Raw genomic sequence first — 26,219 nt, forward strand, 5'->3', positions numbered from 1 at the left:
AATCCAAGAGACTGGAACTGAGTCAGAGAACCTGGTTCCCAACAGAACCAGTAGAACCAGGTCAGTGAGGAGAAGCTGCTTCTGATTGAAGGAGGATTTAGATCAGTGGTGGTTCTGTTCTGCATGCAGGTCAGCTGTTGTCCTGGACCAGAACCAGAACCGGTCCTGCAGGGAGCATGTTGAATCAGAGTCCAAACCGACTTTGTTGAAAAATGTACAAATTTATTGAACATGTTGATGTGGAGCCATCCTGCAGGGGGCGCCGCGCCTCTGCAACGGATCGACTTCATTACAAACAGAACCAACGTAAAAACCTGTTGACCACATCCCATAATAACAGAAAACAAGGGTGGAGCCTGTTGCCATGGACACCTGGGCATCTTCATGTGATGAGCTGTGAGGAGACAAAGAGGACAGCATGACGCTCACTTCCTGTCAGGATACGGCGCCCCCTGCTGGAGGACTCAGACAGGTCCCAGTCCGGTTCTGGACCCAGTCCAGTTCTGGTGAGGGCTAGGCAATACGGCTGAAAACGTATTGTGATTTAATGCTTTCACGTCAGTTGGATGATGATGCGAAGGTCAGACTTACGGTCTTGACCGTCTGCTTGATGAAGTCCTTCCTGCCGCTCAGGTCGTGTTCTGGATACGTGTCAAACACCTGCAGCAGAAAGCAGAGGTCATGCGGGGCCCGGCGGGGTCAGAGGTCATGCGGGGTCAGCGCTCCGACCTTCAGGCAGATCTGCTTCATGGTCATCTCCTCCAGGTCGGCCTCCTTCAGCAGACTCTCCACCGTCTTCCTCAGCTGTTCGTCTGTCGGAGCCTTCTTCACCATCCTGATGAGCGGCTCGTCTTCGTCGGAGCTGTCCTCGGCTGGACCGTGGGGGTCAGAGGTCAACATACCCAGGGGTCAGAACCAGACCCGGGTCGGACACGGTTCAGGTTCTGGACCTGCAGCTCACCTGGGTTGGTGTTCTTGCTGCTGCTGCTGCTGTCGGCCTTCTTGGTTTTGGCGCCGGCTACTTTCTTCTTCTTTGGCTGAAACAGACAGCAGAGCTCTCCGTTAGAACCCGGTTCCGGTTCCAGATTCAGACCGGGGGCTGGTACCTTCTCCTCTGCCTCGCTGGTTCCGTCAGAGCTCTGGCTCCTGGGTCTCTTCTTCGATGGTATCTGCTGCTGCTTCTTCCCTCTGCTGAACTTGGGCTTGGAGGACTGAAACAACCAGAACCTGTTCAGGGTTCTGCAGCAGGTTTGGGTCAGAACCAAGATGATCTCACCTCATCAGACTCTGACTGGTCAGTCTGCTCTTCCTCCTCCTCCTGTTCTGACCGTTTCTCCTCTCCATCAGAACCTCCGGCCTCCGCCTCCACCTTCTCGTCGTCGTCTTCGTCGCTGCTGGAGTCCATGACGATGGCTTTGGATTTGCTGCCGGGTTTGGACTTCTTGGTGCCGCTGGCTCTGGATATGCTCTTCTTCTTCTTGGCCAGCGAGTCGCCGCCGACCAGCTTCTTCTTGGTCCTTCGCTTCTTCTTCACTGGTGCGCGCTGCGGAGGAACGACAGCAGCCGTTAGCAGGGGGGCGGAGCCTCAGTAGAGAGGGGCGGGGCTTCTGATCACCTTTCCGCTGTTCTTTGGGGCGATCAGGAAGATGAGGATCCGATCGATCAGATCCTGGTGGGTTCCTTTCTTCTCCAGGTCCAGAATGGAGCAAACCAGCTTCAGCTTGGTGTTGGTCAGGTTCGAGTTCCTGGGGGAGACGGGTCCATCAGAACCTCCATCAGAACCGCTCCAGGGATCCAGAACCAGCTGAGGAACCCACCTGAGCATCTTGTCTCTCTTCCTGGTGAACTCCTGGCTGTCTGCGGCGAACGGGAAGCCGTTGAACAGCCGCAGGTTCTTCTTGACCGAGGCCGACTGAGAAGACACAGAACTGTTACTGACAGGGTTCTGGTAGAATGGAGCAGTTTACAAACTGAAAGATGGAATGCTTTGTGAACCAGGACCCGGTTCAGCTGGTGGAGAAAGGAGGCCATGGAGATGTTTCTGTTCAGCGGAACCAGATCAGGAACTATCAGCTGCTGACCCGGTTCTGTTGCTCAGGCACAAGCTGGAGACCTTCTGGCCTGTTAGCTGGGACGCTAACAGAGACGCTAAAAGGGACGCTAACAGTGACGCTAGCTGGGACGCCAACAGTGACGCTAGCTGGGACGCAAACAGTGACGCTAAAAGGGACGCCAACAGAGACGCTAGCTGAGACGCCAACAGTGACGCTAGCTGGGACGCCAACAGGGATGCTAAAAGGGACGCCAACAGAGACGCTAGCTGGGACGCCAACAGTGATGCTAGCTGGGACGCCAACAGTGACGCTAGCTGGGACGCCAACAGAGACGCTAGCTGGGACGCTAACTGTGACTCTAGCTGGGACGCTAACTGTGACTCTAGCTGGGACGCTAACTGGCACACTAACTGTGATCATTATTGCGATCATTATTTCAACCCAGAGTAGCTGAGCAGAACCAGGTCAAAGAGTTTCCTCAGACCCAGTAGAACCACTGAAGAGTTCTGGTTCTGCTGAACTCGTCTGGATCAGATCTCACCGGGTTTCACCGGGTCCTAGTCCCTCTTCCTGGCTCTTTACCTTCCCGGGTCGGTCGAACAGGATGGCGTGCAGCAGCTTCAGCTCCTCCGCCTTCCTCCTGGTGATCTCGTAGTTGGTCCGAGGAATGTCTCCCAGCTTGTCTCCACCACCTGAACACATCAGAACCGGTCACCTGTCAGACCTGAACAGTACTGGTCCAGAACCGATCCAGGACAGGTCCTGTTCGGGTCTTACCGTCTGCCACTTTCAGCTTCTCCCTAGCCTTCGGAGCCTGAAAATCCAGCCGGTCCACAGTCTTTTTGGTCCGCTTCCCTTCAACGATTTCTCCACCATCTGCAGCAGAATTAGAACTTTCAGAACCTTTAGAGTTCTGGTTCTGGCCACAGAGACCCGGCGGGCCGACGGAGAATCCGGATACCTGAGATCTTGGAGGAGCTTCTGGGAGGAGCCGCCTCGTCTCTCTGCAGATCGTCCTCCTCAGAGACAGCAGAGCCGTCCATCGCTTCGCTCTTGTCTGACGTCTGGACGGCCAATCAGCAGAGGGCAGATGTCTGGACGGCCAATCAGCAGAGGGCAGACTCAGCTCTCCAATCTCACAGGAGCAGAAATATTACACATTTTTTCTCATCTGTAATCCACACATTTATCAACACCTGAAAAATTTAAGCTTCTGCCTTCAGATTGAAAAAGTTTTTATGTCTAATGACCTCCTGCATCACAGGGGGCGCCAGAGATTAATTCCACCATGTTTCAATAAAAGCCTTTTCTCTGACCCTGAAAAAATCATCATGAAAACTCCAGAGGCCTCAGGTATAACCAAGTGTGCAGTTTTCACACTACACCTTGGCATACAAATTTAGAAAATCTGATGTATAAAGCCGTACGTACCTGCTCATACCTGCGCACCAGTGACGTGCAGTCAGGGGAGGCATCATGGAAAAATTCTATGTAATAAAATCATGTATATTGCTATTTTCACCCTGTGGTTTGTACTATAAAGTATTTATTTTTCATTTGGCTTAACCAATTCTGATTATTTTTTGCTGAATTTTTGCAATTTCCCATTCAAATGCTCAAAAACGCAGCAGGTGAAGCAGCAGCGAGTTGAGCCTCACCTGGGATTGATCAACCTCTCACTAACTGCACTGGCTGCTATTCTATGGGAGCCTGTTCCTCCTGTCTGTATGTCGCCAATAAAATGGTTAAAAACATTTAATGTATGAACTGATTTTCCATAATTTAGCTTATATACATAATGTTCAGTGTTTGTTGTCACCAACTCTGTGTGTAACGTGTTTCGTGTTCTGAGCAGTGATCAGAAACCAGAGAACAGATTCGGGGTGAGGCAGGCAGTTCTCTGGCCTCATGGCAGGGGGCGCTCATGACCCAGACATTGTGACTCCACAACTGCATAAGAGACAGAAACAGGATCTAGTCATGGAGCTAGCCATACAGTAAAGTGCAGCGATATATTTAATGTTTTCTCCTCTCTTCCGACGTCAGAAGACTACATTTCTACACTTAAACAGTTTTCTAAAGTGGATTTTCAATTGAAGCAGACATTATGACTTTAAAGTTTAAACACACTTAAATATAATTCTACCTCAATACACTTTAAAGAAATATATTAAATAAAAGCATACTTTAAGTGAACAAAATATGTATTTGTTCAAGTAATGAAACAATATACTTTTAAAGATCTTGTGTATATTTTAAAATAAAATTTTTAAAAATTCACTTAAAGCTAACTTTAAAAGAAAACTATTAAATATACTGAAATTTCTGTATATTTTAAATTACATCTCTCATGCCTCAAAACATCAAACATTGCCTGTTTAGTGACAGAGCTTCTACAACAAAAACAATACTTGCCCTGAAAGGAACCACGATTAGTTATAAAAATAGACCTTATTTGGGAAATATTTATCTTAGATGTAAAAACAATACAGTAATAACACTGTAGGTTATTTAGTTTTTATAAATTTTAATATAATATAATAATATTGTCACGGGAATGTTGCCATCTTGTTCACGCTGCAATGCATTTTGGGTAAATGACGTGTAACGGTCCAACTGCCTGGCTCCTCCAGCCAAAACAGTGATGAGAAACCTTATTAAGCCTTTTTAATTTGAACTGGAGCGAATTGAAACCAATCAGAACTAGAAATAACAAGAGGTGATGATGAGGAAGAGCAAACAGAGGAAGAGGAAGAGTTGGCCGTAGGAACTGCTGCTGCCTTCAGGTTCAAAATGAAACAATGAATGTTTCATTTATGAATAGGCAATATAATAAACAAGAACTCAGGTAAAGTTAGCCTTGCTGTGTTTCCTCTTTGGACTCCGGTACAGAACGGACCTGATGACGTCATCAACCCATTGGTGAAAAAATGGCGACCTCCATGGGTGATATAACAAAAGATGTACATTTTTTAAGTAATTATAAGTTTTGGCATAATACAAACAGCAATTTTTTAGGTAATAGGAAAATTGCAACATATTAAGGCTAACATGTTCAACTAATTGTGGACCCTTTTAACAATAAATGTAGCAAGTATCTTCAGTTTTACATCTCTCCAAATATGATCTGTTGTTTTCAGTTTTTTAACAAAAACACGGAACCTGTTTTCACCCAATCCATTTTCAGATGTACGAACGGCATTAGCTCCAGTTCACACTCCAGACCAGATGGTGGCGGTATTGCACACTTTCAGTATTTTTTTAAAAGCGCCATAAAAAGAAGAAAAGCCATAAAGCCAGAGAAGATAAGAGACGCTGTTCAAATTCGGCATTTTTACTCGCATAATATTGAATTAAAAGTCTTTGATAATAGTTAGTAGTTTCGATAAATTCCAGCTGGTGAAGTCCTAGTCCGAGTTAGAGACAACTGGACAAGAACCGATGGAAATGAAATGTGGGTCATGAAAAGAGCCGACGGGACGAAGGCTGCTAATGTTTTGCTAGCTGTACTTAATTAATAATGGAGTATCTCGATTATTAAAATTCCTCGAGGAAAATGTATCTACTTCGAAGCTTTGTCAATTTATGTTTTATTATTTAGCGCACCCATTACTTGCGTTGCACAGAGCTCTCACTTCCGCCTCTGAGTTGTTGACGAAAACAAAGTGTTATCATCATAACGTCCAATTTTCAAGTTCGGCTCGTGGGGATTTTATTGATCCATGATAACGTCCGGGGTTTCGTTGTTTTCAGGGGACCAATAAGCATCTTTAAAATGACTGGCGCCATGCCTGGAGTACGGCAGCCTTTCTCCTCCGGGAGCTGCTGGTTCAGAGCGAACGGCAGGAAGAGCTGCAGGTATTAATACAGGTGAGCTGATAGACTGAACACGGCGGGCGGCTGAGTAGCTGATGGTTACAGTTTAAGTGTAGCTTTACGGACGAACCGCACAATAAATTTCATATCATCCCGGTCTGAACAAACGGCTGGCGGAGCGTCGTGGCGGTTCCTGGCTGGTAGACGAGTTTGTGAGTGTGACGAACTAAGGTGCCAGAAATATCGTGTATTGCTCCCCCAGTTCTTACATTCGTCCCCTGGTCTATTTCCTCCCCTCTTACGTTCGTTCGCTCGCCTGCCCCCCACCACCACCGCCCCAAGTCCCCAACTCCCGTTTTCTCAAACCCAAAGCTCGACAGGTATGGGGCAAGGTGACAGTTCATCTATTAAACTGACTGAAGATGAAGACAAACTAAAAGCTGGAGTATAGACATTTTTTATAAGCGTATCTGTGAGCCTCTTTATTATTAAATTGAATATAATTTCAGGTTTTTGTATAACTTTTCTTCAGGTTAACTTAGAAAGTGAGCTGTTATTGTTGCAGGTTAGTTTTCTAAATGACAGAAAAGTAACTGTTAGGGAAGCTCAAATATGAAAAATTTTACTGATATTGATATCTGATAGTAACACTGCTGTTATGCCAGATTTACCAATATTTTATTTTATATATTTTTTAATCCGATTACTCGATTAAACATAAGAATAATCGATAGATTATTCGATTACTAAAATATTTGTTTACAACAGCCCTACATTCAGTAACTACAAAGTTACTTCATTAGCAATTATAATACAAAAGTGTAATTGTAGCATACTGTCATCACACTACTAATATATAAAATATGTAATCCCAATATTATGAAAATACACTAAATATATTTTAAAAGTAATTCAATCACAAAAATAGTACACTTAAGATAAACTAAGAGCATGTTTATATTACATAAAAAGCCATATAGTTAGGCCTGTCCCGATAAACGATAAATCAATTAATTGTACGATAAATTAAAACTATCGACGTCATTTTAATTATCGGCATTATCGTCTCTTCCGGCCTGTTGATGACACCAAATGAAAAAAGGCTCAACTCCGGTTCTCTCCACTGACCCTCCCTTCCTCATTTCCTCAGTGTAAAGCCCAGCGCAGACTACAGGATCTTAGAGCTGTCGGCCGATTATCGGCCCATTTTCAAAACCTGACAGACCAAACATGAGCCGACAGAAATCCTAGGTATGACGGTTCGATCGGGTTCGGTCCGGCCGTGTGGTGTCCAACAATGGGCACAAAATAATGGCTACAAGTTCAGTGAACTAATTTTAAACCCAGGCATTAATCAATGCTTTACTACAATCTACCTGCAATGCATGTGGCTAGTGTCAGCGTAAAGTCCTGACTGAATGAAAATCATTATAAACTATTTACGTCACGTTAACGAAGAACAGCTGAAAAGTTACCGGGTTTATCAACTGCAGTAGCAATTTCGCTCCAACTCCTCCCCTTGTCATTTCTATATTCTTTGCATGTTGAATAAACATTAATGTTGTTTCTACATATCATCTCCAATGTCCGCTGGACTTCGGGTTGCGCCGTGTCAGCTGTTTGGGATTCCCCTCCGTAATTTCCCCTCAGAAAGCGCGGAGGAGAATCCTCGCTTTCTGATTGGCTGCCTGTCACATTCAACAGGTGGAGTTAAGATCCCAGTCGGGGAAAAACCCTGATTTGGATCAGAGCGGCAACGACGATCTACCGTAACACACCACACAATCTTAGAAAGACCAACGGTCTAAGATTGTTGTAAGGGGAAAAATAGGAGCAAAAAATCATGTAGTGTGAACTATTGCATCAGGTAGTCGATGTGCCCATCTTCTCTATTTACATCTAATTATTACTGAAGGGCAACATAATATACAGACTTCATAATCTTTTGGTTGAATGCAGTATTTATTTCCACTTTGGCTTTATGTTGTTTAGTTTTTTTTTCCAAGTGAGTTTTTTGTTAATGGAGACTGAGAATCCATTTTATTTTTGTTTTTGTTTGTTTTGTTTATCAGCTCCAGTGTTAAATATTCTTTTGAAAATAAAGTGTATCTATCTTTGGCAGGAAATCACCTGCATTATTACGTCATTTCCATTAAATCAGTGTTAAAAGGTCTTCAAACAATATTATCGTTTATCGCAATAATTTTTTGAGACAATTAATCGTTCAGCAAAATTTGCTATCGTGACAGGCCTACATATAGTTAAAGTATACTAAGTGTAACTTTAGTTGTTCCAAAAATGTACATTATAGTACAATTTAAATTATAATTTTCTACAATTTAATTACTATTAAAATACACGGTGTACAAAACTAGTTGTTCCAAAGTAAAACACTTACTGATGATTAGTCTGGCTTCCAGTGTGCTAAGATTTAACAAACTTGGCATATTTATTTTTCACCAGACTTGGCTTTGTATGAACTGATATTTTTGTGCAGAATGAGCAGCGCATGGACTTCATTTATAAGTAAAGGTAAGACAACAATAACATGTTTTGTTTAGTTTTGTGAGCTACAGTTTGTACTGTATGTGTAAAGACTGCAGAAAACTGATCAATGGCTCCATGTTCTCCATCAGAGCCAAAGCTCCTCAGGTAGCGGCTCACCTTGATGCAGCTACTGATATACCTGGGATTGTCTCCACACCTGATCACCTTCAATAATCAAACTGTTTGATCAGCCCTGGTTTCTCTCTAGTGAGAATAAATAGATGCATTCAGACGATGAGTTTCATCTTTATGAGACACAAACTGAGCAACATGATTATTTACATTGAGGTTTTCACATCCTCTATTGTCTGAGAATAAATGTGGTTCAGTTTCATCGTTTAAACACTAAAATATTAAAATCATAAAATCATGGGGTTTGATGCTTCCTGGTCTAAATAACGGAATCAGATTTCAGTGGATTTAGTGAGTTTTGACTCTTTCTAGTTTATTATTGTCCACAGAAAAAGTTTGCGTGGCTGCTGCACATTTTCACTGCAGGTCAAATGTTTGCGTATATTTACGCAAACTTTCATTTTTATACATGCCGACTTGTGCGTAAAATATGGCGCCGCACAGTTTTTGTGTATACACACGTTTAACACATGAGAGCTCAGGCGTTGATATGAAAGAGTCAATATTCATAAACTACAGGACATCCAATCAGAAGAGGGAAAAACTGAACAAAAAACATTTTTAAGGAGTTCTCATGCCAAATGAATAAAGTTTCTGATGTAGTTAAAGTTAAAATGTAATTATGTATTTTTATTAAACTGTTATCAATAGCCTAATCAAAGTATTCCCAGCAACAGTTACCATCGAAACAGACTAGCTGATTTCTATCTCTGCCAAGTGAAACCAGAACCTTGTATTGTTCTGACCTGAAGTGGACCGTGCCTAATAGCTTTTCCTTGTGGTTCTGTTCCAGACTGCTGGGTTCTGATTCCGAACCGTGGCCGAACCTATGCAGACTCATTTCTAGTAATAACTAGTGCTAAATGACCCAGTTTAACCGAACTGCTGCGTTTATTCGGTTAAATCCGCCGAAATCTGAATGGAGTCTGGCGCCTCTGACACAAGCTGTTAATGTCAGTCAGCGCTGGATACTGTCAAGCGCGTGCACTGGGATCAGGCGCGTGCAGAGACTGTGACGGATCTTCTTTATTTGCATCACGTGCACGCGAGTTGGCGCGCGGAAACTTAAACCTGCTAGTCGCCTGTTAGCTAATAGTTAGCTGTCAGTTAACTCCGCAGTTAGCGTGAGTGATAAACTCTGACGGTACTGGTCCATCTGAGTCCCTGTATTTCCGACCCGCTAGTTATCACCCTAAACCCCAGTTTAAACAGTTTAACCAGCCTAACTCCAACCAGCAGGAAGCAGCTAGCTGTTAGCTCCGCTGTTAGCTTCAGTAACATACCGGTACCAATTCTGACCACAGGAAGAACCAGAACCAGCCGTAACGCCGCGCCTCCCCCCCTGTCCAAACACAGCAGAGAAAAGTTTACCTGGTCCCGGAGATTCGAACCGAACCAGAGCGCCACTCAGCTGTCAGTTAGTCATCAAGGCGGGATGCCTTCTGGGCGGGACCACGGTCATGGTAGCTATGCTCATTGGTTGAGACGTAATGACGTTCCCATGTGTTCCAGTTATTGTCACAACACCGCCCCCTGCTGCTCAGCCGCGGGATGTAAATACAGAGGGAGTTCTCATTTTATTATACCTGCATGTTTAGTTGAGGAACATCTCCTACATTATTGATGATTAGTAAGCTTTGTTAAATATTTATCGGTTTCATTTATCAAATCAAATGAGTTAATTTCAAGATTCCCAACAATATTTCTCCTTATAAAGCAGTGATGTTCACTTTAATCTTCTCCATATTTTCTTTAGAAAACTGGATCAGAAATGTTTGTTTTGTTTCCAGATTTCTGCCTTGGAGAATAAACTGTGACCAACACATCTGAAGATACATTCAGGATATATATTTAGGGAAAAAAACTACTAATCGATAGAGCTACAGTGGGTAGATTTCACGCACAAAACTCCCTGGAAGCCATTTCCGCCATGGAAGAGAAAAAATTAATGCCCCACAAGAAGTCATAATTTCCAGTTTTAAAGTCATACTTTTGAGATAGAAATCAGTCAGGAGGCTTACTCCAATATCTTAAAAGCAAAACTCAAATGGGCTTCCATATTTTTGTAATTTCCTCCCAAACAAACGGTTTTCTGGCTGAACTCAGATCAGATCAATACATCTGATAGATCTCAGAGAAATTGATTTATTGGATCTATTCTATAAATTGCTGCTTTAATTTCCCTTTTGTGTTGATTTATTTTACAAACTTCTAATATATTAATAATTTGAAACGTTTGTATAAGTGACGTCTGACTTTTTTACAATTAAAATAAAGGCTAAATAATAGTGTGGTTGTATTTCCATGTTTCTCCGCCAGATGGCACCATCTATTATCTGTTAGATAATCAGAGCCAATTATTATCTAACAGATTTTGTTTTGTTTGGTTTCTTTGGTCTTTATTTGAACGTTTTTTGCCAGGAAAGTAATGAGAGAGAGGGAAGACATGCGGCAAAGGTCACCAGGCCGGGAATCGAACCTGCGACGGCTGCACCGAGGACCGAGGCCTCCTTATCTGGGCTGTGCTTAACCGCTGTGACCAGCAGACCTTGTGGTTCTGACCCAGTCCGTCAGAACCAGAGGAACATCATGGCTGAACCAATGAAAGCATAAATGAAATAAAAGCTGCGTTCATCCATTCACCGCTTCAGCCTGACACAAGGTGGCGCTGCGGAGGCAGAGCCAGAGCTCAGAATGTGGAGCAGCGCCGCCATCGAGCTGGACTGGAAACCAGTTTGTTTCCTAGCAACAGGAGATAACAGCAGCTCCAGTATGACGGGCGATTAGGCTGTCCGGTTCCGGTTCTGGTTCAGTTCTAACTTTATTCAGTAAAATCTTGGTTGTGACTCCAGGACTTCCTGCTGTTCAGGTTTGGACCGGTGGTTCTGATTGGCGTTCTGTCTCAGTTCAGTTTGGTTAAAACGGTTCTGATCCTTCAGCCAGTGATGGATCAGAAACGTTGGGATGAATGATGGATTCGGTCCAGGTGAACCGGGACGGGTTCTCCAGGATTCTTCTTCTGGAACTCGGTTTGGGTCAGAGCCGACCCGGTTCAGAGGCAGAATGTGGACCCAGAGGAAATCATGAGCAGCTCAGGAAGAGAAGGATCTAAAAATAAAACGAAGGAACAGAAATAAGACCAGGAGGAAGAGGAGGACGCTCCTCCTCCTCTTCATCATCCTCTCCCTCCTCCTCCTCGTCTTCCTCCTCCACTTCAAACTGCAGCGCCAACCTGAGCGGAAAGCAGAAGCTGCCGGACCCGCTGACCCGTCAGAACCGTCAGAAGCTCCGGCTGCTGCAGCGTTCTTCGTCTCCAAGTGAGGAAAGTTTTCAGCAGACGATCCAGCAGCGACTCCACGGAAACCAGGTCAGAGTCTGCTGGTTCTAGTTCTGGTTCTGACAGAGGAAGACCTCAGACTGAACCATCCTCATCTTCATCCTCCTGGAGGTTCTGGTGGTTCAGATGGGATGGGCAGCTGACCTCTCAGCAGTAGTGGCCAGAAGCCAGAAGTCCGGACTGGACCAAACTGAACCTTACCAAACCGGACCGGGCCGAACCCGGATCCAGAACCTCTCTCCACAGAGCTGAGGATCCAACCCTTGAAATGAGGAAGTCGCTGTTAGCATGAACAGCCTCCCCTAGTGGCTGAGAGGCGGAACAGCAACAGAATGACATCATCCTGACTCTGTCCCCTCATTGGTTGCAGAAAGGCCAGGGGCAGGACTTCAGGGCATGTCTGCAGTGAGTCCTAAGCCAATCAAAGTCCAGTTATGTGACCTGCTCCTCCTCAACACAAGGGGGGGCAACTCCTGACTGACAGAGCATCAAAGAAACAACATGGACTCAGTGAGGGCGCTCCCTCCTCCTGCCGCCCTGGGCAGCTGCCCATGTTGTTGAAATCAGAAACCCCAGCGGTCGCGCTCTCTCTCGCCCCCCAGCATCTGTTCCTGTCAGATCCAGATGTTCCCCAGACATCAGTGACCTTATTCAGAGCGCTCCCGGTGTTGCTGCCTGACCCAGATGTCTCCTGTCTCTTGTTCTCCAGCTGCCGTCTCGTCCTCCATGGCGGGCCTGGAGGTCTTTGCTGACACCGCCTCCCTGATGTCTTTGAACTCCAGCGTCTTCTTCAGTGAGACGCCGGCGCCGTGCGCTAGGGACTCGCTGAACGCCGTGGTCGTCAACGTCGGGGGGAGTCGCTACGTCCTGTCCCAGGAGCTGCTGGCGTCCCACCCGGACACCCGGCTGGGGAAGCTGGTCTGCTGCGGTCAAGACTCTGCGCTGGAGCTCTGCGATGACGCAGACTTCCTCCAGAATGAGTTCTTCTTCGACAGAAGCTCCCAACCCTTCCAGTAGGTCTTCCTCCACATTCAAAACAAGCACCATCATACAGCATTCCTTAGACCAGGGGTCTCAAACTCCAGTCCTCGAGGGCCGCAGACCTACAGTTTTTAGATGAGCCACAGGTACAAAACACTGGAATGAAATGGCTTAATTACCTCCTCCTTGTGTAGATCAGTTCTCCCAGCCTTGCTAATGACCTAATTATTCTATTCAGGTGTGGTGCAGCAGAGGCACATCTAAAAGTTGCAGGACAGCGGGGCTCGAGGACTGGAGTTTCAGACCCCTGCCTTAGACCTTTAGTCCAAGTCAGGGTGGGCTGGCGTCCTGCAACTCTTAGATACGTCTCTATTTCAACACACCTGAGTCAAATAATGAGGTCGTTACTCTGGAGAACCCGACTGCACTGAGGAGGTGATTCAGCTGTTTGACTGAAGTGTGATGGACCAGGGAGACGTCTAAGAGTTGCAGGACAGCGGCTCTCCAGGAACAGGACCGCCCACCCTGGTCTAAGGGATGCTTAGACGCCCTTTCAAGGTTTAAAGGTTCCCTTAGACCAGCGGTTCCCAACCTTTTTAGTCGCGCGGACCGGTCAGCCCTTCGCAATTTTGCTACGGGGTGGGGGGTGATGGGGTGTGGGGGGTAAGTATCGAGTCCGACGCCGTTGTTCGGGGGGGCGCAGTACTCCGATGTTGTTTTGTTACTCATTCTGCTGCAAGTTGTTGTCTCAATTTTGACGCGCAAGACGTAACCAGTAAAATCCGGTTTAGGATTTTCAAAATAAAACATCCGGAAGTAGTTCATTATTTCTTGCGCGGCCCGGTACCAATTGGTCCACGGCCCGGTACCGGTCCGCGGCCCAGTGGTTGGGGACCACTGCCTTAGACTTTTATTCCTGTAGTTCTAACGTCAGATCAACCTGAGAATCCGCTGCATAGATAACCGGGGTCCTCATGTCTAAAGCGGCGTACGCACAAAAAATGTGCGGCGCCATATTTTACGCTCACGTCGACATGTATAAAAATTAACCTGCTTTGAAAGCTTTTGACCTGCCGTGAAAATGTGCAGCAGCCAATCAAACGATTTCTGTTTGACAATAACAAACTACAACGTGTCAAAACTCACCTAAATACACTGAAACCGGTACTGGTACTGGGGCCCAATGTGCCCTGAAAGCACCTTTTAAATAAAATATATTACTATTATTATTATAAATACTTGTACTGCTACCAGCCAGAACCGTTGCCATGGTTACAGCTTAACGTGGCGGCAGATTTCCTGGTATTTATACCAATTTACATTAATATGTATTTATGGAGGCGACAGGCGGAGCAGCAGCTGCTCCGTTTCCCCCAAATCAGGATTTCTAAAGGTGAGCAGGTCTGATCGCAGCTCGGCTTCATACATCTGGAGCTTTTTGTGCGCCGCACTTTTTCAATTTGTCCTACGCCAAGTTTTAGTGTGAAAACTGCGCAGTGTTTTATACACGAGACCTCTGGTGTCTTCACCCTGTAGAGATGAGGAACCATCTAGTCAGGGCTGATCTGGTTTCAGGTCCCTCAACCTTTCTCGTGTTTCCAGAAACTTTAGACTTTGTTTCATTCATCTCTTTGCTTGGTCCTCCTCAGGTATGTGATGAACTTCTACCAGACGGGTCACCTTCATGTCATGGAGGAGCTGTGTGAGATCTCCTTCCTCCAGGAGATTGAGTACTGGGGCATAGACGAACTCCGCATCGACTCCTGCTGCCGGGAACGCTACCACCGCCGCAAGGAACAGAAAGAGTCCCTGGATGTCCGTCAGGAGTTTGAGACCGACGAAGAAGAGGAGGACTTTGTAGGTGTGCTCTGTCCAGGCCTGCGTCGGCGTCTCTGGGACATTCTGGAGAGACCGGAATCGTCTCGCACCGCCCGAACCTTCGGCTCCCTCTCCATCTTCTTTGTGGTGCTGTCAGTCGTCAACATGGTGCTGATCTCTCTGGACCTAGACCAGGACTTCGGCGTGAGTTGGCTTGGCGCCGGCGGGCCACAGCTGCTTGACGCCGTGGAGTACGTGTGCGTCCTGTGGTTCACAGGTGAGCTGGCGCTGCGGTTCACCTGCGTCCGGGACAAGTGCCGGTTCAGTCGAAGCATCCCCAACGTGATCGACCTGCTGGCCATCCTGCCCTTCTATGTGACGCTGGCAGTGGAGAGCCTCCATGGCGGCTCCACCGAGCTGGAGAACGTGGGCCGGGTGGTCCAGGTGCTGCGCCTCCTCAGGACCCTGCGCATGCTGAAGCTGGGTCGACACTCCACAGGTACACGCTTCAGTAGAAAGTACACCTGCTGTGCTGCTGTTTCTCTCTACCATTAAAACTTCATAGAACTGATTTGGGTCAGATGTTCTGGGTTTCCTTCTACAAGGTTTACTGGGACGTTAGCCCATCCCAGTGTTACTGGCTCGAGTTTTAAGGTCTCCTGCTTCACCTTTTCACTCTGACATGATCTGTTGTTCTGTGGCGCTGCGGTCGGGACTTTGCGATGAAGAACATGGACTCTGTCAGCGTTTCCCCAGTGTCACGCCCCACTCATAGGTGATGACAAAAATGGGAGACAGACGAGTGGATTCATAGACACAATAATTTATTTTATCCAAAATATGCGCTGGGAGAACTGCTCAGCCATTCCGAGAGAGGCGTGGACCAATGCTGCTTGTCCCGGTCTGATCCGGAGGCCAACCAAGCAGACCCAGTGACTGACAGGACGTCAGTATTTATCAGCCACCCGGTGCGTTCAATTAACAGACCATCTACCTGCTTCCTGAAAAGAACAAAGAAAACAAATAATGGACTAGAGACACCTACTGGATAGGAGGGGATCGTCACACCAGAGAAATATAAACTAAACATAATACCTTCCTAGTTGGAAGGAGGTTGTGCAGAGCAGGTTCCCCTGTACCGACGTTTAAACGGTCCCTCTGTGAAGGCGTCTTTTTGGAGAATACTGCACCAAGTATCACAGCCTGACTGCTTGATCGCTCAATGCCAACCTAAAAGCGTGACTATAATGGCAGTTATCGTCACGGTTTGCGCTGGGCGCGCCGTCAGTCTGGTGCAAGCGCATGCGTTTTTATGAACAAAGAATAATGTGTGGTGTGTGCGTTCAGACTCGAGCTGGTTCTGGCAGCGCTCTGTGTCTGTTCATCCAAACACAAGATTCACAAAGAGCAACCATCAGGTCAACATGTTGCCCGCAGCGGCTACATCATTACTAAGCATGAGTTCCATGCAGCTTTCCCTCAGCCTGGTTGCTTGTTGTGTCCTAAATATTCCTGAACAAACTGGCTGTTTCCTGTTTTTCCTCAAGGAAAATTAATCTGCAGCCAACAAAGAGCAGCGTAATGCAGCGAGGTGTGAGGACCAATCAGAGATTCCCCCGATCCCCACATTTCACACTCTTGATGTGAAGAGAGAAAGCAGCTGGCAGAGAAAACACGGATTCAACGTCTGATATCAGCAGAGACCCCATGAGCTAAAGAAGCTGCTCCGATCGCTCATGAATAATGCAGGAAGCAGAGGAAACTAGAGCAGGAACCCAGAATAACCAGAACCAGCAGCGGTAACTACAGTGACGTCAACAACATGCTTACGCAAGAAACAAGATGAATCTCCTGGAGGAAGATCAGAGCAACAGAGTCTTTATCTACTCTGAACAGGAACAGGTTCAGGGCTGAACCAGTTCTTTACTCTGAACCAGTTCTTTATCCTCTCTCTCTCCAAGCCGTGGTCTCTGAGAAAGACTATCGCTCAGTTCTTTTCTCTGAACAGTCCCTGAATGAACCGGTTCTTTACTCTGAACAGTCCCTGAATGAACAGGTTCTTTTCTCTGAACAGTCCCTGAATAAACCGGTTCTTTTCTATGAACAGTCCCTGAATGAACAGGTTCTTTTCTCTGAACAGTCGCTGAATGAACCGGTTCTTTTCTCTGAACAGTCCCTGAATGAACCGGTTCTTTTCTCTGAACAGTCCCTGAATGAACCGGTTCTTTTCTCTGAACAGTCCCTGAATGAACAGGTTCTTTTCTCTGAACAGTCCCTGAATAAACCGGTTCTTTTCTATGAACAGTCCCTGAATGAACAGGTTCTTTTCTCTGAACAGTCCCTGAATGAACCGGTTCTTTTCTCTGAACAGTCCCTGAATGAACCGGTTCTTTTCTCTGAACAGTCGCTGAATGAACCGGTTCTTTTCTCTGAACAGTCCCTGAATGAACAGGTTCTTTTCTCTGAACAGTCGCTGAATGAACCGGTTCTTTTCTATGAAGAGTCCCTGAATGAACAGGGTCTTTTCTCTGAACAGTCCCTGAATGAACAGGTTCTTTTCTCTGAACAGTCGCTGAATGAACCGGTTCTTTTCTATGAAGAGTCCCTGAATGAACAGGGTCTTTTCTCTGAACAGTCCCAGAATGAACAGGTTCTTTTCTCTGAACAGTTCCTGAATGAACCGGTTCTTCTCCCCCTGCAGGCCTGCGGTCTCTGGGAATGACCATCGCTCAGTGTTACGAGGAAGTTGGCCTGCTGCTCCTCTTTCTCGGTGTGGGAATCTCCATCTTCGCCGCGCTGGTGTTCGCCCTGGAGCACGACCTCCCGGCCTCCACCTTCACCAGCGTGCCGGCCGCCTGGTGGTGGGCTACCACCTCCATGACCACGGTGGGCTACGGCGACGTGCGGCCCGACTCGGCGGCGGGGAAGACGCTGGCCTTCCTCTGCATCCTGTCCGGCATCCTGATCCTGGCGCTGCCCATCGCCATCATCAACGACCGTTTCTCCGCCTGCTACTTCACCCTGAAGGTACGGGAGGCTGCGCTGCGTCACACCGACGCGCTCAGGAGGCTGACCCACGGCTCGCCGGGGGGCGGGGCCGAGCCCGCCGGGGGCGGAGCCAACCTGAGGGACGCCTACGCCCGCAGCGTCCTGGAAATGCTGCGACTGCATCGCCGAGAGCGGGCAAGCACACGCAGCAGCGGGGGCGACGAGCTGTGGTGCAAATAAGCTGCTGGGGGGTAAATAAGCGAGCCTTGTTGCCCTGGTTCCACTAAGAGTTCATTTAGTCAAACAGGAGGTGACACCCGCTGCAGTCATCATCCTTCTGGTTCCGTCCCGGTTCTTCCAGCCGACCCGGCGGCTCCAGACCCGATGGCAGGATATTTATGGAGGAGACGCCGGGATTCTGGACCGGCCCGGTTTCCCACAGGCGGTTCTGGTCCGGCTGGCAGAAACAGAAGCTGGAGATAAACAGGTTGTCAGCGGGAGAGTGGGTCCAGATCCCAGTTCTGTTCCCTCTGGCGCTGTGGATCGGATGAGGCGGGAGGAGAAGTAGAATCAGGCCGGGTTAAGGGCGGTTCTGAAACAGAACCGGTTCAGAACCAGAAAGAGTTTCCAGCCAATCAGGAAGGAAAAATCCAAGTCCTGCTGAAGGGAACTGGACCTGCTGGAGAACCGGGTCAGCAGGCGGTTCTGCTCAGTAGGACCGGGTCTCTGAACACTGCGGGCGTCGGTTCTGTCCAATCCGGTGGTATTCGGTTCGGTCAAGGAACAGAACCTGACTGGGTGGCACCGGAGTCCACGCAGCGGTGTGATGCAGAAATAATAAAAGATTCTTACAGAAACAAACAAAGCATTAAAGAATAAAAAAATAAAATTGTGTTTCTCCTGATTGTAAAGAGAACCAGAACCATTTTGACCCAATAAACCGTGGAACCAAATCAATCTGGTTTTTTCTTTGACATACAGAACCTTTATATTCATGTGTTTCTGGTACGACCGTAAAGCTGACGCACAGCTACATCTGCTAGCAGCAGTGATGAAGCTGCTGCTCTCTGTTCATTTATATTTCTAAACAATCTGCTGCTGGAAAAGATGCTAGCAGGATGCTAAAAGCAGTTAGCCTCAGCGAAGCTATGCTAGCCTAAAATAGCATCTGAATGCTATACATGTAGCAGCTGGCGCTAATGCTGGGCGCAGCGGCAGCAGAAAGAACCGGGTCAGAACACGTAGAACGGGTCAGCTGTTGTAAGAGTTCCCCGTCTAAATGGAAGATTGCAAACGCTTAAGAGTCGAATTATTTTATAACTATTCAGAAATGAGTATATTAACAGCCTGTACTAATCAATACTAGAAAGGCCAATTTGAATGAAATGAATAAACAAAAACAATCGGACATGTCAGCTTAAGAGTGTGGATGGGAGGAGACGCCATGTTTAATAAATCAGCTGCTCCAGAAGACATTTTGAATAGTTTCTCCTGCAGTCCTTCATTATAAACACCAAACCAAATCTGAAACGGTTTCTGAAATAAAACAAAATGATCTTTCAATAATAATAAATGTTCAACGAAAAGTCCGCAGTTATGCGCTCAAAAATTGTTTATCCATGCACACACAAAAATAACGATGGGGCCCAAATGATTCATCCATCTGTGTCCAAAAAATAAAGAAAAATAAGGAAACGTCTCACCGGGTTTATAATCCCGGGCGGTCTCCTTCTCCAGGCCTGGAATGAACTTCGCCCAGTCTGTCCAGGTAACGGCACCGGACCTCGGCCCGATTTGACGTCCTTACAGAGAAGTGATCTCAATCCCTCCAGCGTTGGGTCAAGTTTCCCCAGCAACCCAGGTTCTGTCTCTCCGGCCAAAACTCAGGAGCTCCACCGGTCCGACTTCCGGCGTCTCTTCGCCCTGATGCACCTGATTGGGAGAGGAATAATAAGGAGAACACAAATATAACTAAACACACACAACCAGGAGCCAACCAGGAAAACATACCAGGAAAAAACTAGGAACCAACCAGGAACCAACTAGGAACCAACCTGAAACCAACCAGGAAAAATCTAGGATCCAACCTGGAACCAACTTGAAACCAACCAGGAACCAATCAGGAACCAACCTGGAACAAACTAGGAACCAACCTGGAAAAAACTAGGAACCAACTAGGAAAAAAAACCAGGAACCAGAAACCAACTAAGAACCAACCAGGAACGAACTAGGAACCAACCTGGTACCAACCAGGAAAAAACTAGGAACCAACCTGGAACCAACTTGAAACCAACCTGGAACCTATCAGGAACCAACCTGAAACCAACCGGGAACCAACCTGAAACCAACCAGGAAAAAAATAGGATCCAACCTAGAACCAACTTGAAACCAACCAGGAACCAATCAGGAACCAACCTGGAACAAACTAGGAACCAACCAGGAAAAAACTAGGAAAAAAAACAGGAACCAGAAACCAACTAAGAACCAACCTGGAACCAACCAGGAACCAACCTGGAACCAACTTGAAACCAACCTGGAACCTATCAGGAACCAACCTTGAACCAACTTGAAACCAACCTGAAACCAACCAGGAAAAAAATAGGAACCAACTATGAACCAACCTGGAACCAACTTGAAACCAAGCTGGAACAAACTAGGAACCAACTAGGAAAAAAACCATGAACCAACCTGATACCAACCAGGAACCAACCAGGAAAACATACCAGGAAAAAACTAGGAACCAACCAGGAACCAACTAGGAACCAACCTGAAACTAATCAGAAACCAACCTGATACCAACCAGGAACCAACCAGGAAAACATACCAGGAAAAAACTAGGAACCAACCAGGAACCAACTAGGAACCAACCTGAATCCAACCAGGAAAAAACTAGGAATCAACCTGAAACCAATCAGGAACCAACCTGAAACCAACCAGGAAAAAACTAGGAACCAACTATGAACCAACCTGGAACCAACTTGAAACCAAGCTGGAACAAACTAGGAACCAACTAGGAAAAAACCATGAACCAACCTGATACCAACCAGGAACCAACCAGGAAAACATACCAGGAAAAAACTAGGAACCAACCAGGAACCAACTAGGAACCAACCTGAAACCAACCAGGAAAAATCTAGGATCCAACCTGGAACCAACTTGAAGCCAACCAGGAACCAATCAGGAACCAACCTGGAACAAACTAGGAACCAACCAGGAAAAAAAAAACAGGAAAAAAACTAGGAACCAACTAGGAAAAAAAAAACAGGAACCAGAAACCAACCAGGACCCAACCTGAAACCAAACAGGAAAAAAGTAGGAAAAAACTTGAAACCAACCAGGAACCAATCAGGAACCAACCTGGAACAAACTAGGAACCAACCAGGAAAAAAAAAACAGGAAAAAAACTAGGAACCAACTAGGAAAAAAAAAACAGGAACCAGAAACCAACCAGGACCCAACCTGAAACCAAACAGGAAAAAAGTAGGAAAAAACTTGAAACCAACCAGGAACCAATCAGGAACCAACCTGGAACAAACTAGGAACCAACCAGGAAAAAAAAAACAGGAAAAAAACTAGGAACCAACTAGGAAAAAAAAACAGGAACCAGAAACCAACCAGGACCCAACCTGAAACCAAACAAGAAAACAGTAGGAAAAAACTTGAAACCAACCAGGAACCAATCAGGAACCAACCTGGAACAAACTAGGAACCAACCAGGAAAAAAAAACAGGAAAAAAACTAGGAACCAACTAGGAAAAAAAAAACAGGAACTAGAAACCAACCAGGACCCAACCTGAAACCAAACAGGAAAAAAGTAGGAAAAAACTTGAAACCAACCAGGAACCAACCTGGAAAAAACTAGGAACCAACTAGGAAAAAAAAACAGGAACCAGAAACCAACTAAGAACCAACCCGGAACGAACTAGGAACCAACCTGAAACCAATCAGAAACCAACCTGGAACCAACTTGAAACCAACCTGGAACCTATCAGGAACCAACCTGAAACCAACCGGGAACCAACCTGAAACCAACCAGGAAAAAACTAGGAACCAACTATGAACCAACCTGGAACCAACTTGAAACCAAGCTGGAACAAACTAGGAACCAACTAGGAAAAAACCATGAACCAACCTGATACCAACCAGGAACCAACCAGGAAAACATACCAGGAAAAAACTAGGAACCAACCAGGAACCAACTAGGAACCAACCTGAAACCAACCAGGAAAAATCTAGGATCCAACCTGGAACCAACTTGAAGCCAACCAGGAACCAATCAGGAACCAACCTGGAACAAACTAGGAACCAACCAGGAAAAAAAAAAACAGGAAAAAAACTAGGAACCAACTAGGAAAAAAAAAAACAGGAACCAGAAACCAACCAGGACCCAACCTGAAACCAAACAGGAAAAAAGTAGGAAAAAACTTGAAACCAACCAGGAACCAATCAGGAACCAACCTGGAACAAACTAGGAACCAACCAGGAAAAAAAAACAGGAAAAAAACTAGGAACCAACTAGGAAAAAAAAAACAGGAACCAGAAACCAACCAGGACCCAACCTGAAACCAAACAGGAAAAATCTAGGATCCAACCTGGAACCAACTTGAAGCCAACCAGGAACCAATCAGGAACCAACCTGGAACAAACTAGGAACCAACCAGGAAAAAAAAAACAGGAAAAAAACTAGGAACCAACTAGGAAAAAAAAACAGGAACCAGAAACCAACCAGGACCCAACCTGAAACCAAACAGGAAAAAAGTAGGAAAAAACTTGAAACCAACCAGGAACCAATCAGGAACCAACCTGGAACAAACTAGGAACCAACCAGGAAAAAAAAACAGGAAAAAAACTAGGAACCAACTAGGAAAAAAAAAACAGGAACCAGAAACCAACCAGGACCCAACCTGAAACCAAACAGGAAAAATCTAGGATCCAACCTGGAACCAACTTGAAGCCAACCAGGAACCAATCAGGAACCAACCTGGAACAAACTAGGATCCAACCTGGAAAAAACTAGGACCCAACTAGGAAAAAAAAACAGGAACCAGAAACCAACTAAGAACCAACCCGGAACGAACTAGGAACCAACCTGAAACCAATCAGAAACCAACCTGGAACCAACTTGAAACCAACCTGGAACCTATCAGGAACCAACCTGAAACCAACCGGGAACCAACCTGAAACCAACCAGGAAAAAACTAGGAACCAACTATGAACCAACCTGGAACCAACTTGAAACCAAGCTGGAACAAACTAGGAACCAACTAGGAAAAAACCATGAACCAACCTGATACCAACCAGGAACCAACCAGGAAAACATACCAGGAAAAAACTAGGAACCAACCAGGAACCAACTAGGAACCAACCTGAAACCAACCAGGAAAAATCTAGGATCCAACCTGGAACCAACTTGAAGCCAACCAGGAACCAATCAGGAACCAACCTGGAACAAACTAGGAACCAACCAGGAAAAAAAAAAACAGGAAAAAAACTAGGAACCAACTAGGAAAAAAAAAACAGGAACCAGAAACCAACCAGGACCCAACCTGAAACCAAACAGGAAAAAAGTAGGAAAAAACTTGAAACCAACCAGGAACCAATCAGGAACCAACCTGGAACCAACTAGGAACCAACCTGAAACCAAACAGGAAAAATCTAGGATCCAACCTGGAACCAACTTGAAGCCAACCAGGAACCAATCAGGAACCAACCTGGAACAAACTAGGAACCAACCAGGAAAAAAAAAAACAGGAAAAAAACTAGGAACCAACTAGGAAAAAAAAAACAGGAACCAGAAACCAACCAGGACCCAACCTGAAACCAAACAGGAAAAAAGTAGGAAAAAACTTGAAACCAACCAGGAACCAATCAGGAACCAACCTGGAACAAACTAGGAACCAACCAGGAAAAAAAAAACAGGAAAAAAACTAGGAACCAACTAGGAAAAAAAAACAGGAACCAGAAACCAACCAGGACCCAACCTGAAACCAAACAGGAAAAAAGTAGGAAAAAACTTGAAACCAACCAGGAACCAACCTGGAAAAAACTAGGAACCAACTAGGAAAAAAAAACAGGAACCAGAAACCAACTAAGAACCAACCCGGAACGAACTAGGAACCAACCTGAAACCAATCAGAAACCAACCTGGAACCAACTTGAAACCAACCTGGAACCTATCAGGAACCAACCGGGAACCAACTTGAAACCAACCAGGAACTAATCAGGAACCAACCTGGAAAAAACTAGGAAAAAAAACAGGAACCAGAAACCAACCAGGACCCAACCTGAAACCAAACAGGAAAAAAGTAGGAAAAAACTTGAAACCAACCAGGAACCAATCAGGAACCAACCTGGAACAAACTAGGAACCAACCAGGAAAAAAAAAACAGGAAAAAAACTAGGAACCAACTAGGAAAAAAAAAACAGGAACTAGAAACCAACCAGGACCCAACCTGAAACCAAACAGGAAAAAAGTAGGAAAAAACTTGAAACCAACCAGGAACCAACCTGGAAAAAACTAGGAAAAAAAACAGGAACCAGAAATCAACTAAGAACCAACCAGGAAAGATCTAGGAACCAACTTGAAACCAACCAGGAACCAACTTGAAACCAACCTGGAACCTATCAGGAACCAACCTTGAACCAACCAGGAAAAAACTAGGATCCAACCTGGAACCAACTTGAAACCAACCAGGAAAAAACTAGGAACCAACTAGGAAAAAAAACATGAACCAGAAACCAACCAGGAACCAACCTGAAACCAACCAGGAAAAAACTAGGAACCAACTTGAAACCAACCAGAAACCAACCAGGAACCAACCTGGAACAAACTAGGAATTAACCTGAAACCAACCAGGAAAAAACTAGGATCCAACCTGGAACCAACTTGAAACCAACCTGGAACAAACTAGGAACCAACCACGAAAAAACTAGGAACCAACTAGGAAAAAAAAAACAGGAACCAGAAACCAACTAAGAACCAACCAGGAAAGAACTAGGAACCAACCTGGAACCTATCAGGAACCAACCTGAAACCAACCAAGAAAAAACTAGGACCAACCAGGAACCAAGAAGGAACCAACCTGAAACCAACCAGGAACCAACTGATGAGTTTGGATGTCTGAAGAAGATGGCGCAGCGTGTTCACTTCCTCTAATCAGCTTCGTGTGCCTAGCCGTTATCTCCAACTAATAGTACTGTTGTAAACTGCGTTTTTGTCTTCGTTTCGCTTGCTGTGGAATTCGGTAATCCAGGAGGTGTTGGACTGAGTACCTGAACGTCTTACAAAGGAAAATGTCTGTCCGTTAGCTGAACGAGCTAGCTTCGGAGAACATAAATGCTGTAATGGAAGAGTGTCACGAATATACTGAATATACACTGCTCAAAAAAATAAAGGGAACACTTAAACAACACAATATAACTCCAAGTAAATCAAACTTCTGTGAAATCAAACTGTCCACTTAGGAAGCAACACTGATTGACAATCAATTTCACCTGCTGTTGTGCAAATGGAATAGACAACAGGTGGAAATTATTGGCAATTAGCAAGACACACTCAATAAAGGAGTGGTTCTGCAGTTGGGACCACAGACCACTTCTCAGTACCTTTGCTGTCTGGCTGATGTTTTGGTCAGCTTTGAATGTTGGTGGTGCTTTCACACTCGTGGTAGCATGAGACGGACTCCACAACCCACACAAGTGGCTCAGGTAGTGCAGCTCATCCAGGATGGCACATCAATGCGAGCTGTGGCAAGAAGGTTTGCTGTGTCTGTCAGCGTAGTGTCCAGAGGCTGGAGGCGCTACCAGGAGACAGGCCAGTACACCAGGAGACGTGGAGGAGGCCGTAGGAGGGCAACAACCCAGCAGCAGGACCGCTACCTCCGCCTTTGTGCAAGAAGGAACAGGAGGAGCACTGCCAGAGCCCTGCAAAATGACCTCCAGCAGGCCACAAATGTGCATGTGTCTGCACAAACGGTTAGAAACCGACTCCATGAGGATGGTATGAGGGCCCGACGTCCACAGATGGGGGTTGTGCTCACAGCCCAACACCGTGCAGGACGCTTGGCATTTGCCAGAGAACACCAGGATTGGCAAATTCGCCACTGGCGCCTTGTGCTCTTCACAGATGAAAGCAGGTTCACACTGAGCACATGTGACAGACGTGACAGAGTCTGGAGACGCCGTGGAGAGCGGTCTGCTGCCTGCAACATCCTTCAGCATGACCGGTTTGGCAGTGGGTCAGTAATGGTGTGGGGTGGCATTTCTTTGGAGGGCCGAACAGCCCTCCATGTGCTCACCAGAGGTAGCCTGACTGCCATTAGGTACCGAGATGAGATCCTCAGACCCCTTGTGAGACCATCTGCTGGTGCGGTTGGCCCTGGGTTCCTCCTAATGCAGGACAATGCTAGACCTCATGTGGCTGGAGTGTGTCAGCAGTTCCTGCAAGATGAAGGCATTGAAGCTATGGACTGGCCAGCCCGTTCCCCAGACCTGAATCCGATTGAGCACATCTGGGACATCATGTCTCGCTCCATCCACCAACGTCA

At 46.1% G+C, this 26,219-nt stretch overlaps 2 protein-coding genes across 4 annotated transcripts; one reads left to right on the plus strand and one right to left on the minus strand.

The window, feature by feature from the left end:
- Window positions 1-201: 201 nt before the first annotated feature.
- On the minus strand, window positions 202-10,034 carry dek (DEK proto-oncogene). 2 transcript variants are annotated; one of them, XM_032558284.1, is made up of 12 exons: window positions 9,921-10,034; window positions 3,016-3,148; window positions 2,832-2,930; window positions 2,637-2,746; window positions 1,818-1,912; window positions 1,616-1,745; window positions 1,277-1,543; window positions 1,107-1,211; window positions 962-1,037; window positions 730-872; window positions 592-660; window positions 202-394 (listed from the first exon to the last, which is right to left on the minus strand). In XM_032558284.1, the coding sequence occupies exons 2-12, from the start codon at window positions 3,095-3,097 to the stop codon at window positions 383-385; spliced, it is 1,188 nt and encodes a 395-aa protein (XP_032414175.1). In that variant the 5' UTR covers window positions 3,098-3,148; window positions 9,921-10,034; the 3' UTR covers window positions 202-382. The 2 variants fall into 2 exon arrangements, with proteins under 2 accessions (XP_032414175.1, XP_032414176.1); XM_032558285.1 differs by having other exon boundaries at window positions 3,016-3,189; window positions 9,921-10,015.
- A 676-nt stretch (window positions 10,035-10,710) lies between these two features.
- Window positions 10,711-18,626, plus strand: kcnv1 (potassium voltage-gated channel modifier subfamily V member 1). Of its 2 annotated transcripts, XM_032558283.1 has the most exons (4): window positions 10,711-11,916; window positions 12,596-12,899; window positions 14,517-15,184; window positions 17,387-18,626. In XM_032558283.1, the coding sequence occupies exons 2-4, from the start codon at window positions 12,613-12,615 to the stop codon at window positions 17,911-17,913; spliced, it is 1,482 nt and encodes a 493-aa protein (XP_032414174.1). In that variant the 5' UTR covers window positions 10,711-11,916; window positions 12,596-12,612; the 3' UTR covers window positions 17,914-18,626. The 2 variants fall into 2 exon arrangements, with proteins under 2 accessions (XP_032414174.1, XP_032414173.1); XM_032558282.1 differs by lacking the exon at window positions 10,711-11,916 and having other exon boundaries at window positions 11,924-12,899.
- The last annotated feature ends 7,593 nt before the right edge of the window (window positions 18,627-26,219 follow it).

The sequence above is a fragment of the Xiphophorus hellerii genome, chromosome 3 (assembly GCF_003331165.1).
Source record: "Xiphophorus hellerii strain 12219 chromosome 3, Xiphophorus_hellerii-4.1, whole genome shotgun sequence".
NCBI classification, from domain to species: domain Eukaryota; kingdom Metazoa; phylum Chordata; class Actinopteri; order Cyprinodontiformes; family Poeciliidae; genus Xiphophorus; species Xiphophorus hellerii.

Excerpts from the sequence above, each read along its gene's own strand:
- kcnv1 (XM_032558282.1), top strand. The coding sequence starts at position 12,571 with ATGTCTCCTGTCTCTTGTTCTCCAGCTGCCGTCTCGTCCTCCATGGCG. Across the intron at positions 12,900-14,516 it reads AGAAGCTCCCAACCCTTCCA|GTATGTGATGAACTTCTACC; the intron begins GTAGGTCTTCCT and ends GGTCCTCCTCAG. Across the intron at positions 15,185-17,386 it reads GCTGGGTCGACACTCCACAG|GCCTGCGGTCTCTGGGAATG; the intron begins GTACACGCTTCA and ends CTCCCCCTGCAG.
- dek (XM_032558284.1), bottom strand. The coding sequence starts at position 3,097 with ATGGACGGCTCTGCTGTCTCTGAGGAGGACGATCTGCAGAGAGACGAG. Across the intron at positions 1,038-1,106 it reads CCAGCGAGGCAGAGGAGAAG|CCAAAGAAGAAGAAAGTAGC; the intron begins GTACCAGCCCCC and ends TGTCTGTTTCAG. Across the intron at positions 661-729 it reads TGAAGCAGATCTGCCTGAAG|GTGTTTGACACGTATCCAGA; the intron begins GTCGGAGCGCTG and ends TTTCTGCTGCAG.